Source organism: Falco rusticolus, chromosome 10 (genome assembly GCF_015220075.1).
Source record: "Falco rusticolus isolate bFalRus1 chromosome 10, bFalRus1.pri, whole genome shotgun sequence".
Taxonomy (NCBI): Eukaryota; Metazoa; Chordata; class Aves; order Falconiformes; family Falconidae; genus Falco; species Falco rusticolus.
The window spans coordinates 29,726,798-29,742,358 of NC_051196.1; the positions used below are offsets into that span (position 1 = coordinate 29,726,798).

The window sequence follows — 15,561 nt, forward strand, 5'->3', positions numbered from 1 at the left end:
TCCTAATTTAGTAATGATGTTCTGCTCTTATATAAGCTTGTCTTTTCTAGATTAGGCTACTGAATTACTCTAGGAATCAGTACCTGGCTGCAGACTAGACCTTTATGCTAGGTACTGCATAAATACAGAGCAAAAGAAGGTTCCAAATATTTCTTATATTAGTCTGCTTGCTTTACCGTTATTTTGTGATGAGTACAGTCATACCCTGTGTACAGCACACCAAAGATGAGTTGAGATCATCTCATTGAGTCAGTCTGTTTTCAGATTTTCTTGTAAATTAGTAACCCATTTCCTTAGGCACTTGAAGATACTGTGTGGATACTTCTAGCAAGGAGATTGTTGGTCTTGGTTTTAGATAATCATTTATTCTGTCCGCCCAGCACTGAAGTATAGATTGATGCGTACTCAACGTAAGAACAAGGGCTTCCCAGCGTATTTGTAGGTGGGACCCAAGTCTAGAAGTAGGAAACAGAAGGGCAGACACAAACTTAATTCTTACTGTGTGGAATCATGAATTTGAAAATAACTGGCTGACTTAAGAGGCAGATCTCATTATTGCTATTATAGTGAAGATAAAAAAAATGTTCAGGTTTATCTGTAGAATTATTTTTGCTGAACATATGTGGTCATCTTGACTTATTTTTCTGTGAATGTGTGTACAGATGCACATTCCCATACAAAGAAAAGGTCTATAATATATTAAATATGGGGGGGGGGGTGAGGCACTAGAACAGGCTGCCCAGAGTAGCTGTGGCTGCCCCGTCCCTGGAAGTGCTCAAGGCCAGGCTGGATGGGGCTGGGAGCAACTGGTCTAGCGGAAGGTGTCCCTGCCCATGGCTGGGGGTTCGAACCCAGTGATCTTTAGGGTCCCTTCCAACCCAAACCAGTCTATGATGATTTAATGAAATATCTAGCACTTGTGCAGGAGTGAATAGGATAGAGTAGAACCATACAGGAAAATAATAAAACTTATTTATGCCTTGGCTAATATAGAACAGAATACATGGAAGGACAGAATGTCCTGGTAAGTAGAATCCTGGGCTGGAATTGTCATTGACTGAGCGGTATCATCTTAGGATAAGTTAATTCCTACTTTATTTAAAAATAAAATGCTGATGAGCTTCTTTCGAAAGCTACTTTGAGATCTCAGAAGTTGTCTTGAGCCTATAATATTAGGTAAGTAGCACTTCAACGGTCAGGAATGGATAACTGATAGCTGTGTAAAGTTGTTCCTCCTAGTCTCCGCTGAAATGCAGTGTATTTAAGATGGTTCACTTTGGGCATTTCAGTAGAAAAAGAGTTTAATGCTGCTTCTCCTATTTTATAGAAGATAGAGTTGATCTCTGGCCCTTTATTACGGGCATCCTTTGCTGTGGGGGTTGCTGGATGTAGTGGTAGCTTCAGTGCCAGGTGAAAGCACTAGTGGGTTTTGTCAGTACTGGATGCTGCACTCCTTGGCATTGTGTTCTGTTAAAATAATTACTTTGATCACAGCTTCAGAGCTGTAAGAGTCAGCCCTGGCTGTGAAGAAGAGATGTTCCAGGTGTCCTTGCTTAAACAAACTTTGGTCAGATAAAGGATATACCTCATTTCAAGAATAGCATTAATGTCTACATGGTGATTTGAGATGCTTCTTAATTCCAACTCCTAATAGCCCCATTCAGGGATGTGCCAGCAGTGTGTTGTGTATATTGCAATTACAGTTCGAGTTACTTGTTTCTGTTTACTTAGTTCTATTTACTATTAAATGAATGGAGATGCTAAAAGCTCTTTTTGTAGTCACAGACTCTAATATCAGACTGTATCTGGCTCTCCCCTAATGATTAAATGGTCCAGAAACTTCCTAAATAAAATGAACTGTATTTGCTTAAGGATGGGGGGGGGGGGGGTGTTAAGATTAGGTGAGCTGGATTCAGCTCTCAAGCAGAATTTGCAAAGTAAGGTTGTTCTTCTGTTTTCAGATGTGAAGACCTAATATCCTCTATTCCAATGTGTTGTGGTAGGAGGATCTTGATAATTTCATGTCTTAAAGTGTTGAGTGTGAGGCAGGCAAAAGGGCAAAGGAAAGAAGGTGGTGCAGGAAGAATAAGGATCTTGTTTTCAGACAGTCCTAAATCACTTTCTTGATCACTTAGAGTTTATATATGTCATGGTATATTTGGCACGTCTAGGTATATTAGACACGGTAACTAAAAGAAAGCATTTGATTGTTTTGGCAAAGAAGTTGTTAGTGGCATTTTGTACTAAAATAAGCTATTTCATAATAAGCATTATTTTGAGACTTGTGGCTGGCTTTCAAGTTTACAAGTGATTATTGCCTAAAGACAAATGCTGTACTGACTCACTTTATAAGAAAAAAAAAATTGTTTCTTTTCAAGTAAAATGAGTATATTTTTTAAATGGGGGCTTTGGTTTTGAAGAAAACAGGACAGCTTGCTAAAAGCTTTAAAATGTAATGTTTTCATGCATTGATGTTTCTACAGTTGATATTAATAACAGGTTATTCTGGAATAAACTTAGTAGGACATTATCTCCTTGGATTTGAAGTTCACTTGAACATACTCATTCAGATCCTGAACATACTTGACTAGGCTGCTTCATGTAATTTTTGATGAAAAAACTGAGTATACCGGTAGCTACGAAGAAGCTACTAGAAGCAATAGTGAACCAACGCAACACAGAGAGCAAAGCTTATTCAGTTGCCTTTAGAGAAAAGGAATTAGTGGAGCCATGATTAATTTCTTGGCTGCATTAATATTTTTCACTCTGGCTCTACGAACTGCAGCAGCAAGGACTTTTAATAGATGGATGTTCTTGAGTTTTAAAAAAAAAAAATCTTGCTTGCTTTGAAAGCAAACTTGTGTTACTTTATTGTAACTCCGTGTTCAGAGCCATACTTTCAAATCCTGTTTAGGGAATAGAGGGAATAGAATGTTAAGGAAGTATATTTTCTTTCCAATTTGTGATCTGTGTTCAAGGATCTAAATCCACTTTGTGGTATTTTTTTTTTTTCCTATTAATGCAGTTCTAGTATCACACAAGTCAGATCTGTTTTAAGTCATGAAAAAAGTGACAGTGGGCTCAGCATTGAAAGCTATTTCATAGTGACTGGCCTAGAAGAAGAAACTGCAGGTTGGAGTTGCTTTTTCCATCTGGGACTGTTAAGCTTCACTTACTACTTCAACTACAGATCAAAAATAGAGAAAATGGTATGACTTGGAAATTGCAAATAGGACACAACTGTGATAAACCATTTGCATTAATCAATAGGCTAGTTAGGAATTGAAATTCTTAGGCAACAGTATTTTTTTCCCATTAGACTTTACCATCTTTTAAACTAATTTGTTACTAATACTTCACAAAATTGGCATTGCCGATGCTCAGCCCTGTTGTTAAATATTTTCAATTACTGTTGTCTTTAAAATGGACCTGGCTGAACTTTAAGCTGTATTAGACATTGGTTTTGCAATTGAAGCAAAATTGCAATCTTCAAATATCTTTGGTCAAAGAGATTTTAGTTCTGTTTTTTGAAGTAACTAAACTAATGGTAGTATTGCCCTGAAATACGTAAATGTACTTTTTCTGGTCTTCATTTTTTTTTCAATACAACAGTTTCTCAATACAAATTCCTGTTTGCAAGGTGAATATCTGTTACTATTTTCAAAAGCTTCTCCACCATTTATGTGCTTATACTTTGTCATAAATGGTATTATAATACAAATAACGGGATATAGCCTCTGCCCAGAGGTGCCTGCACAGTTGAACTGATACCATGGTGTGGGCAGGGATGGGTGGAAAAGCAGGTGGCACGTTAATGAAGTTACTTAATCAAAGCCTAATACACAGTCCAGAGTTACAAAATCTTACGTATGCTGAAAGTAATTTTCTTAAACTTCTCTTCAATGTGTGCCTTTAGAAATAGCTCTTAATGTAACAAAGAGGAAAGGGACATGTGGATAAATTCAGAATTAGATCAGAAAATCTGATGAAGAAACCATAAGCATGAATGCAGTTTTTCATAAACTGTAACAAGAAGTTAGAAACTCAGTTTCAAACCTTATTTCCTAGTCCTTTATGAGGATTAAGAACAATTCACTGGGCAGGAGTGGGCAGCGTTCTGAAAGGACAGCATGAATCACTCTGAACCATCACATTCACTCTTGCATAGAGAGAAAGAGTGTCTGAGGCCTGGATATTGTTTATAAATGCAGGTGAAGTATTTGATTATCAAAGAGTACAGATGAGAATGGATACAGCATAAAAAAAAGAGCAGTTCATGATTTCCCATCCAAAGTCCTAAGAGGCTTTAGAGGGAAGAGCTGGGAAGAGAGCAGTTTATTGCCATGCTCTGTTTAATCCTTGCCTTCTCTTGAGACAGCAAAGAATGCCTGTAGAAATGCTCTTTGTAGCTTGATTAGGGTTCATGTTATGAGTAAGTGAACCTACGTAGAAGGTATATTTCAATAGAAGGCTAATTCTTCATGTTTCTGAAGTGGGTTTGAGTTTCCCTAAAATGAAAGGTGCCAGATAAGATGCAGAACATAGATGCTTGTCATATGAACTTAATTCTAAATTTTTTCCAATTCTGATCCTTTTCACTGAGACCAGCGTGCTGAAACACCTCTGCAGTCACATAAATTCATAGACCTGCATTTAAGAGTTTTGTATGTGAAGAAATCAAGATGTTTTTGATTAAACTCTTAACAAGTGTTACTTGGAGGAAATTAATACAGAATATTGAAGTACTTTTTTTTTTTTCTTGACCATTGTTTGAAAATTACTATCACTAGTCACTTTATATGATGTGTCTAAGTAACTTCATTAATGCAGTTATAACTGAGTAATTTGGAATTCCTGAGATTTATAGACAAGGTGTAAACTTTTTTCTTTGGTTTAAGGATGTTAAAATGACACTATATTTGCTTTTGGTAATCTGTGATGGTGGCCAGCCTGATAAAAGTACCAAAATCCTTAATGATCAGCATTGCTTTGGTACTTCTGAAGATTTTCCTGTAGATCTTCATATAAACTCAGGCTTTTTTCCCCTTAGCTTCTAATTTATAGTTGTGGTATGAATCCTAAATGTCATGATAGCTTTCTACTCTTACCCAGTAGCTATTTCTGAATTCATTGAATTTGAGGAGACTAAAGCCTAGCAACACATGCTAGTAGCACTACTTGGTGATTGTGAAACTGGTTGAAGTGGTTTGTATTAGCACTGTTACATGCAGAACTTTTCATTTTGATTATTTCTGAAACTAAACAGCGTTGTTGGTGGGAATCATGCAATAGTAAGTTGTTAGTGACTGTCTGAAAGCATTACGTAGTAAAAGTTGGTAGGAGTATGAAAATAAGACTAGTGTGTAAACAGACAAGTAATACTTTAAGGAGTGTGCACGGTAGTGCATATAGAAGGGTTTGTTTTGCTTGGAGACACTTGGTTGGTTTAGTCACAATGCTTATCCTTTGTATTTTGAGAAAAATTCTTAGTAAGCTCTTTGTAGTTTAGCAGTTGCCCTTGATCTCATGATAAAGCAGAGAATTTTTGTCTAACAGATATTTAATGGCTGCAAACTTCCATTAACTCTGTATTCTAGACTTCTGCTTGAAAATGTTAAAAAATACTTTCAGGCTTCTAACAAAAAAAAAAAAAGTCCAGTTTTAGCTGATGTAGGTAGTCTTTGGCCATAACAGTGGATTAACTTGTTGCTACAAATCAAACCTTTTATTATCCAAACAAAGCAACATTTCTGAGTTGGCTTGTGGAAATAATGATCAAAAATGCAGCTTATATCTTCTGGGGGATATTCTTTATGCTACAGGCATTGGGCCATTAAAGCCTAGAGAACAAGATAAGAACTCTGACATTTTCTTGCTATTTAAGAAACTTCCTTCCCTTTTCCTTGAGAAAAGCCTACCTTTTTATTGCTGGCTCCACCTCCTCTCACTTCCAAAATAACTGTGCATTGTCAGGGACTTCACATTTCTGCCGTTTTGCACCTTCTTAAAGTGTAGGTGACTTGCTCAGCGACAGACCCATCATCAACCATAGCGGTAGCAGCATGCAGACAGAACTCCTCTATACACAAAATAAGACTAGGTTATTAGTGTTCGGAAGAAATCTTAGTGGTAATGCTTGAATCTGGGAATCCACATATCTTAACATTTCAGACTTCCTTTTAGCTGGAGAACCCTGATCATTAACAGACAGTTTAATTGGAATTAGCTGTCTGTGGGGAACTGAAAGGGAAGGTTGTCTTGTAGGCTGAAAATACCCAGCTACTGTACTCTTTCCAGTGATTTATGTCTCTGAAGAGCTCTAACCAAGCTTTCAGGTTCTATCTAAATAAAAGAATGCAAGCTTGTCAGCCATTTAAAGCTATAAATATATATAAAATATATATTTTTGATATATATAAATGGAGGAAATGGTATTAATTTCTTACCCTACCTACAACCGAATGCAAGAAACCTCTTTCTCACTGAAGAGATACTATTAAATCTATTACAAGACTGACACAAACCTTGAAGCTCAACTTAACAATTTTCAAATTAGTTAGGACACATGCACAAAAGATAAATTTAATTTTTAAGTACTTCAGTATAGGGGTAAATTTCATGTAAATACAAACACTCTTAAAAAAAAAAAGTTATTTCCAGATGCAGCTGATTACTCCTGCAATAGTTACTAGTTTGTTGCTTTAAATGCTCTCAAGTTTGTTAATATCTAGCTTTATGGCCAGCCTCATTTAAGAACAAATCAGACAGAAAATGTGCTAGTTTCGTAGTTAATGGTACAGCTCTGATACTGAGTTACATGGGTAAAATGAGACAGAAAATTGCTAATAATTAAAAGTGCAACATTCTGTCAGACCAAACACATTTGACTTAAACCTTTTCTCTTACTTTCTTTTTCAATAGAAACTATGTTCCAACTTCCTGTCAACAACCTTGGCAGTTTAAGAAAGGCCCGGAAAACTGTGAAAAAAATACTTAGTGACATTGGTTTGGAATACTGTAAAGAACATATAGAAGTAAGTATGATGCCTCCCAAGTGTCGTAGTTAGAGTTAATGCTCCAGAGTTAGTGGGACACTGAAGTCTTTGGTGTATGACTTTTTTGGGGTTTGGGGTTTTTTTGACCTGTTCCATGAAATGTTACATTTTTACTGTGAATTTCGAAGGAATCCCCTGTATCCTGTTCCCACACCACACGCTACTCTCGTCAGCTCCTAGAATGATTCCGGGATTCCATTTGAGCCTTGTTGTTCAGGCGTTTTTACCCCTGCGTTGCTTTTTAAGTTCCACACAAAGTAGGACAATAACTTGAGATAAAATGTACCTTTAAACACTTTTTAGAAGGTTTAGTGGAGACAAGATACACTTCAGGCTGTATGTGACTGACTTGATACATATTGAAGGTAGATTGTCCTTTGTTTATATTGGATTCTTACAAGTAGCACTTGCTAAGTGAACATTTAGGAATGAAGCAAGAACCAGGTGCGGTATAGGATGTTCTTGGGAGACGGAAGATGGTTCTGAGGTTTTCACGAAGTTTCTGTCAGTGCTAACAGTAGGTCATCAAGTTAGAATCACTTCTTCACCTGTGCTAGTTCCTAGAAGAGAAGGGTATTTGTGCTACTCCTCTGGATAAACTTCATAACTCATCTCAAAACTGCAGCTTTCTCTCCTGAACGCTAACTTTTGTACTGTCAACTCACGCAATTCAGCTCTTCGCCGTACTCTGCCAATTATGACTTGTTTGCTTTGGCTTTTCTGTTAGTGTCTCTTTAAAGAGCATTTGAGTGAGATGTGTAAGAGAAAGAAATGCCAGTCCTTCCTGGTGGAAAATTTGAGGGACAAGTATAATTTTTAAGGGTAAAATTCTGAACTGGGATAATGTTAACTTTCAGTATTCATTTCAGCGGAAATACTAATTATTGAGTCCTTATGTGCTGCTGATTTATATGCCAAAGATAAAATGCTAAAGTACTTCATAAGATAATTTTTTTTTAATAGGAATTGGGCTGCTTGACTTCATGCATGTAGTCAAACTTTCACTTTAATTTCACACAGAAATTCAGGTAATAAAACCCCCCAAAATCGAAACACACACACATATCCCTGCCCCACCCCCAAACCAAAACCAACCAAACAAAAACCCATACATCGAAGTTACAGCAACCGTGAGATCTTAAATGTTCAGCAGTAGCCGAGGAATACTTTTCTTCATGACTGCTTTTGAAAATGGGGCAGGGATGTAGTCACAGCCTTGGGTTAATTAGGAGGTTAAGTATTGAAAATAGTTCTTCAGGTGTTTTATGAGACTACTCACAACTTTTCACCTCCACAGAGGTGCATTTTAAATACCCACACTTCCTTGTATTAATAATATCTACTGTTTGTCAGCAGCACTTGAGGACTGCATGGATGCTTGCAAGAGTTGCTTAAGGGAGCAGTTGGTCTTTGGTTTTGATTCTCTGTACTCTCTTCCCGTCTTCCCCTTCTCCAGGATTTTAAGCAGTTTGAACCTAATGACTTTTATTTGAAAAACACTACATGGGAAGATGTAGGATTGTGGGACCCATCGCTTACAAAAAATCAGGTTGGTAATAGTTTATGTTGACTCGTCTGATTCTGAAGGTGGTTCATGCTAAAGGACGTTTTACAGATAGGCCAGGAGCTTTTCCTGCAGGTTTATTTCTTGATATTCCTTTGTTGTCAGTTTAAAGGACAGCAAAAAGGTGCACTCTTTTTAATTAAAAGTAATAATCCTGGCCTTTATCTTAGTAGTATGGATAACCAAATAGTGGAGAAGTGATTGGTCAAGAAATTTTACTTGCCTTTTGACAACTACATATTAGGAGCCCATCTGTTTTCAAGCTTAGCACAATTTCACCATCCTTCTCGTTGAAAGATCAACAGTTTTATACAGTTCATGATAAGCTTTTTTTACCTTTCATTATCTGTTTCATTACCTGTCTTCATCATTTCAGAAAAAGTTTAAATGACCACATCTAACTGCTGCTCTCTCTGCTATTGTTGTAGCTCTGTTAGCAGTCTGCCACATCTGAAGATTCTCATAATCTGACTATGAGATTTGGTTTAGGCACATACAGCTCCGTACAGAAGAATTAAGTGACACTGGAAGTCATACTTTGTAGATGTTCCTGAGCCAGTAGTAAAGGAAATTTTAATTGAGCTAGAAGTGGGGGGACGAGATAATACTTGGTTGTGATTAAACACATTTAAGGCAAGTCGTGTGTACTGCAGTAGCCTCTACTGATGGTACAGTATGGAGTAATGCCAGCACTGACAGAACAGTGAAAAGGTGACAGATTTCTTAGCAAAATAAGCCCTCCTTTAGCATCTCAAAGATCAGGTATTGCTCTTACAGGAAATGGGAACCTGTATTACGATGGATTCCTAGTGTAGTGTTAATCTAAAAATGCCCCTTTATTACTGTGTTCCATAAAATACACCAATGTTGTCCTTTTATTTTCTAGCTAATTCCAGAATAAAAATGTAACATAAAAGGAGACAGCTTTTGTTTAGTTTGTTTTGTTGTATCTTGTCTCCAGCCTACCAGATGTCTGAGGCTTCAGCAGGTGGACAGAAGCATATATTCCTACTTACTTACGCAGAGGGAGAGTACAATTCTCTAGCTACTAAAAATGATCTGTGTGTTGCTCGATGCACAAGACTTGTTTTGATGCTCATGATGAATGTAATTATTTGAATTTAATGGCTTACCTCTGAAATGCTAGATTGCGTGTGGCTGTCTTTAAGGTCAATGTAACTTTAGTTTCTGTTACAGCAGTTGACAAGAACTACATTGGCAACACGTTCTATTTAACAACGATAAAGGGTGCAGGGAAACTGCAATTGTGGAATCTTCAAATACCTCTTTTTCTTTATTTTTTTTTTTTCTCCTTCCCTCCTGACTCGATCGGTTTAAAAATCGGGTTTGTGTGTTGATCAGAAGGAAAAGGCTTGGTGGCTTTCAGGGCTTCTGTAGCCTTAGTATATGACTTGGTAAGCTTAAATTCATTTGTTCACCAAAAATAAGTTTTAAAAAGCATCTTTTATAATTAAGGTTTGTAAAGGATTAAGGCACTGAAATAGTTGGTTATATATCTGTCTTACCTATAAATGTTTGGCAGATTTTGATGGGAAGTAACTTGTCTCCTGGATACAGTCTCATTCTGCTCAAACAGTCGTGCTTGCCTTTTCCTCCTGGAATTGAGCTTACAGTGAATATTTTCACGTGGCTCAGCTGCAGGGAACGAGGCCTTTTTTTGACTGGTGGAGAAAGATCTTACAACTTAGCCTTGCCTGCTGAGTTAATGGTTAAACCCTTGAGGGACCTCTAAACTGGCACTTGCCACATGTGTATGTTCAGATGATAAAACTTTTTGGGGCCTGATCTGCAGGCCAAAAATGGGACAGAAGAAAATAACCTAAAGACCTGAGATTGTTGCAGGGGGTCTTGAGACTATTAGAAACGTTATTGTTTAGAGAAGATCATGGACGTTGTTATTCTAAAAACCTGCTTTTTCAATACTTAGTTTCTGCTTTGTTCTTTGTTTTAAGGACTATCGGACAAAGCCCTTTTGCTGCAGTGCGTGTCCATTTTCCTCAAAGTTCTTTTCAGCCTACAAAAGCCACTTCCGGAATGTTCACAGTGAAGACTTTGAAAATAGGATTCTCCTTAATTGTCCTTACTGTACTTTCAATGCGGACAAAAAGACTTTGGAAACGCACATTAAAATATTTCATGCTCCAAACGCCAATACACCGAGTGGAGGCATCAGCACTTTTAAAGATAAAAACAAACATGATAGCCTTAAACCTAAGCAGGCTGACAGTGTAGAACAAGCTGTTTATTACTGTAAGAAGTGCACTTACCGCGATCCTCTGTATGAAATAGTTAGAAAGCACATTTACAGGGAACATTTTCAGCATGTTGCTGCTCCTTACGTAGCAAAGGGAGGTGAAAAGTCACTCAATGGTGCAGTTCCGTTAAGTTCCAGTACCCGAGAGGAGGGTAGTATTCACTGCAAAAGATGCCTTTTTATGCCGAAATCATACGAAGCTTTAGTACAGCATGTTATCGAAGACCATGAACGTATAGGATATCAGGTAACAGCAATGATAGGTCACACTAATGTAGTGGTTCCAAGATCTAAACCTTTGATGCTAATAGCTCCAAAACCACAGGATAAAAAGCCTATGGGACTCCCTCAGAGGATGGGTCCCCTTTCCCCTGGAAGTGTTCGATCTCTTTCGTCCCAGCAGATGATGAACAGACTCACTATACCAAAGCCTACATTAAATTCCGCAGGAGTGAATATGATGTCAAATGTTCACCTACAACAGAACAATTACGGAGTCAAATCAGTACCGCCAAGTTACGTCGGTCAGCCAGGGGGAAGGCTAAACTTAAGTGGTAACGCACCAGTTTCTATTCCACAACAATCGCAGACAATGAAACAGTTTTCAGCAAGTGGAAATGGAAGGCCTTATACTCTTGGAGGGGAGCAGCGATCACAGGCCTCAGCCAGATACTCTCTTCAGTCTGCCAATTCATCTTCTCTTTCGTCAGCTCAGTTGAAACAGACGTCATTATCACAGTCACAGGCAGCTTCGAGAGTATTAGGTCAGTCTGGCTCCAAATCTCCTGTAGCTGCTACAGGTCCTTCCGCTGTCAATACATCATCCACACAGAAGTGGAAAATCTGTACAATCTGTAATGAGCTGTTTCCTGAAAATGTGTATAGTGTCCACTTTGAAAAGGAGCACAAGGCTGAAAAGGTGCCTGCAGTAGCTAACTATATAATGAAAATACACAATTTCACTAGCAAGTGTCTATACTGTAATCGCTATTTACCCACTGATACATTGCTTAATCATATGTTAATACATGGTCTGTCTTGTCCGTATTGCCGTTCAACCTTCAATGATGTGGAAAAGATGGCTGCTCATATGCGAATGGTTCACGTTGATGAAGAAATGGGACCTAAAACCGATTCCACTCTAACGTTTGATTTGACGTTGCAGCAGGGTAGTCACACGAACATACATCTTCTCGTAACAACCTACAACCTGAGAGATGCTCCTGCTGAATCTGTAGCTTACCATGCTCAGAATACCCCCCCGGTTCCTCCAAAACCACAGCCGAAAATCCAGGAGAAGTCTGACGTACCTGTAAAAAGTTCTCCACAAGCAGCAGTTCCCTACAAAAAAGATGTGGGGAAAACTCTCTGTCCTCTGTGCTTTTCAATCCTAAAAGGACCCATCTCTGATGCACTTGCACATCATCTACGGGAGAGGCATCAAGTAATTCAGACGGTTCATCCAGTCGAGAAAAAGCTAACCTACAAATGCATCCATTGCCTTGGTGTATATACTAGTAACATGACTGCCTCAACTATCACACTGCACCTTGTTCACTGCAGAGGTGTTGGGAAGACACAGAATGGCCAGGACAAAGGTACGTCGTCATCTCGGCTAAGCCAGTCTCCAGCTGTCGCGCCTGTGAAACGTACTTACGAACACATGGAATTCTCGCTAATGAAGAAGAGGAAAATGGATGACGATGACTCCCCCTCTGCCTTTGAGGAAAAGCCCGAAGAACCTGTAGTTCTAGCATTAGACCCCAAGGGTCATGAAGACGATTCCTATGAAGCCAGGAAAACATTTCTTACAAAATATTTTAATAAGCAACCATATCCCACTAGGAGAGAGATCGAAAAGCTGGCTGCCAGTTTGTGGCTATGGAAATCTGATATTGCGTCTCATTTCAGTAACAAAAGGAAGAAATGTGTTAGAGATTGTGAAAAATACAAACCTGGTGTGCTGCTTGGTTTCAATATGAAAGAGTTAAACAAAGTCAAACATGAAATGGATTTTGATGCTGAATGGCTGTTTGAAAACCACGACGAAAAGAATTCCAGAGTCAATGTTAGTAAGACTGTTGATAAAAAAATAAGCTTGGAAAAAGACAATGAAAGTTCCTCAGACAGCTATGAAAATATAGAAGAGGAGTACAATGAAAGTGGCAGTCCGTTTGGTCAGCACATTTCTGACATGGGTGGGAAAACCTCTTCTGATAGCATAGTGGAGAACCCGGAGGACAGCATATCCAAGGAAATCATTGAAGAAAGTACACTGCAGTCTCCAGAGAAGTCTGATCAAAAACAAGAGGAAAGTGCTAAGTACGAAGAGATTATTTCTGCTGAAGAACCAGCAAAACTGGTAGGTGATGTTTCAGATAGCGAAGGTGACCAGGATGATCAAGATGATGCTGTTGAATGGAAAGATGGAGCCTCACAGTCTGAAAGTGGGCCTGGTTCTCAGCAGGTTTCTGATTTTGAAGACAATACGTCAGAAGTAAAGCCAGAAGTGTGGACAGATGAATCCTCCCAAAGTGAAGATGCCGGCAGCAGTAAACCGACAGTTGAGACAAAAGAGGGTGGATCTGAAAGTGATGAAGAGCAGTCAAAGTGGAAGAATCGTTCCTATGGAAAAGTAGAAGAGTTTTGGTCTAAGGACCAGTCACAATGGAAAAATGCATCAGAGATTGAGGAGAGCTTGTCGAATCAGCAGATGGAATGGCAGAATAGCACAATTGACAGTGAGGATGGAGATCAGTTTGACAGCGTGACTGATGGAGTAGCAGAACCAATGCATAGCAGCTTAACTGGTGTAGAGCTGAGCAGCCAGCAAGCGTGAGCTGCTCGATGCGGAAGTGTCAGTGATGTGATCCAATCTACAGCTGTCTCAACACTTTCATTTCAGTATGACTGCTGAGCTTCGATTCTAATTGGTACTGCCTTTCGAGTGCTAGGGCATGGCGTGTGGTGGTCGTGGCCGCTGTTACTCCAGTGGTTATTTAAGGATGCTGTTGGCTAATCTTGCTTGAGAATACCTGCTGGGATGAGCACAGTAACTTAATGTGAAAACGGATAAGCTGGTGGCTCCAGAATGCACACAGAGAAAAGCAGAGGTTTATTTTATCTGCATTTTCAACATTTATTTCACTCTTGTACATGTTCAGTTGTATGTCTTTTTAAACATTACCCTTTTTCACATGGTAGTGTAGGGCCAACCATACAAGCTACCAGTTCAACGTGTATAGTAGACTATGGGGAAATTGATTTTTTTTCATGTATCATTCTGAATAGTTGAAATGTATATTTGTACAGTCTTTTAGACCTATTCAAGTGAAGCTTATGAAATTGTTCTTGTGTACCCATCATAGATTTGTTTCTCTTTTTTAGTGTTGCCCTGCTGTGTAATAAATGCTGTATCTAGTTTACCTAGCAAAAGCTTGAAACTGCTATAGTATGAATTTTGACAAACTTAGTTTTTGCACATAACCTTGTACAATCTCGAAACAGAGGCCAGCGACATAAAAAAATATATCTGGACTCTATTGTATTATAGAATTTTCTTGTTCTGAATATCCTTGACATTACAACTGATGACAAACGTATTTCAGAGCCATTTTCTGAAATCTTTTAAGCTAAAAAAGAAAAATCACATGCAAGAAACAAGTTTGCAGCTACTAATTTTGACACCTTTTAGATCTGTATAAAAGTGTATTGTGTTGAAGCAGCACACTGAGACAAAAGTGCTGTGTTTTGGATATTTAGTTTTATCTTTAGTTAACACCAACAAGGTGTTGTATTCATTTATACCATCTAATATATGACACACTGTTGTAGTATGTATAATTTTGTGATCTTTATTTCCCTTTGTATTCTTCATTTAAGCATCTAAATAAATTGCTGTATTGTGCTTAATGTAAATATTTGCTTTATTACATGCAAGTGCTACATTCCTGTTTGGTAAATCTCACCTTGCTCCATTCATTTCTTTTTTTTTTTTTTTTTTTTTTTTTTTTTTTTTTTCCTCCCTATCTTCTCCCCCCGTGTCCCCCCCCGTCCCCCCCATCTCTGCTGGGGCACATATGTTTAGTACTTTCTTACTGAATAGACTGATCTTCAAGGATATTGAAAATCCTACAAACTAAATTTGCCTGAATTTGCCTTTACTATTTAGCATTCTAGAACACTAATTTATAAATAGGATTGTAGTGCTTTGCTTGTTCTGCATCCTGGAGAAACAAGGTCTACGAATTACTTGCATTTTTCATCTTTTTGTACTGATACCAGTGAAGGTCACTTTCACATTTTAAAAAGTTATCTAGAACTGTGTCTCTCTGAAGCACTATGTATTGAGGGTAAATGATAGCAAAGGTATTTGAGTACTAACAGTTTAAAACATAAAGGAGCATGCCTTGCAAGCTACAGACTTGGTTTGGCTTTGAAGAAAAAGTAATTTGAATATTAAAAAAAATACTGTGATTTGGTCAAACCAGTCCTGCATTTTGGCAAGTGGGCAGTACAACAGACAATGGCTGCATAACCAGAAGTTCATTGAGATAATTTACTAAATCTAATTGTGACGGGAACAAAACTATTCTTAATCAGAACAATTAGTTCAATTTAGGCATATGTCTGCTTTTTGATACAAGGACTAAATTGACCTGTGAACC

At 38.1% G+C, this 15,561-nt stretch overlaps 1 protein-coding gene across 24 annotated transcripts in view; it reads left to right on the forward strand.

Moving 5' to 3' along the window:
* Window positions 1–14,812, forward strand: part of LOC119155073 (activity dependent neuroprotector homeobox) — a 33,140-nt gene extending 18,328 nt beyond the window's left edge. For 23 of the 24 annotated variants that reach the window (XM_037403238.1, XM_037403247.1, XM_037403257.1 and 20 more), the window contains 3 exons: window positions 6,922–7,034; window positions 8,512–8,604; window positions 10,593–14,812. In XM_037403238.1, the coding sequence (XP_037259135.1) occupies window positions 6,922–7,034; window positions 8,512–8,604; window positions 10,593–13,733 (3,347 nt within the window). In that variant the 3' untranslated portion in view covers window positions 13,734–14,812. The remainder of the gene's footprint in view (window positions 1–6,921; window positions 7,035–8,511; window positions 8,605–10,592) is intronic. The other variant, XM_037403262.1, reaches the window with a different exon arrangement.
* Window positions 14,813–15,561: the final 749 nt, after the last annotated feature.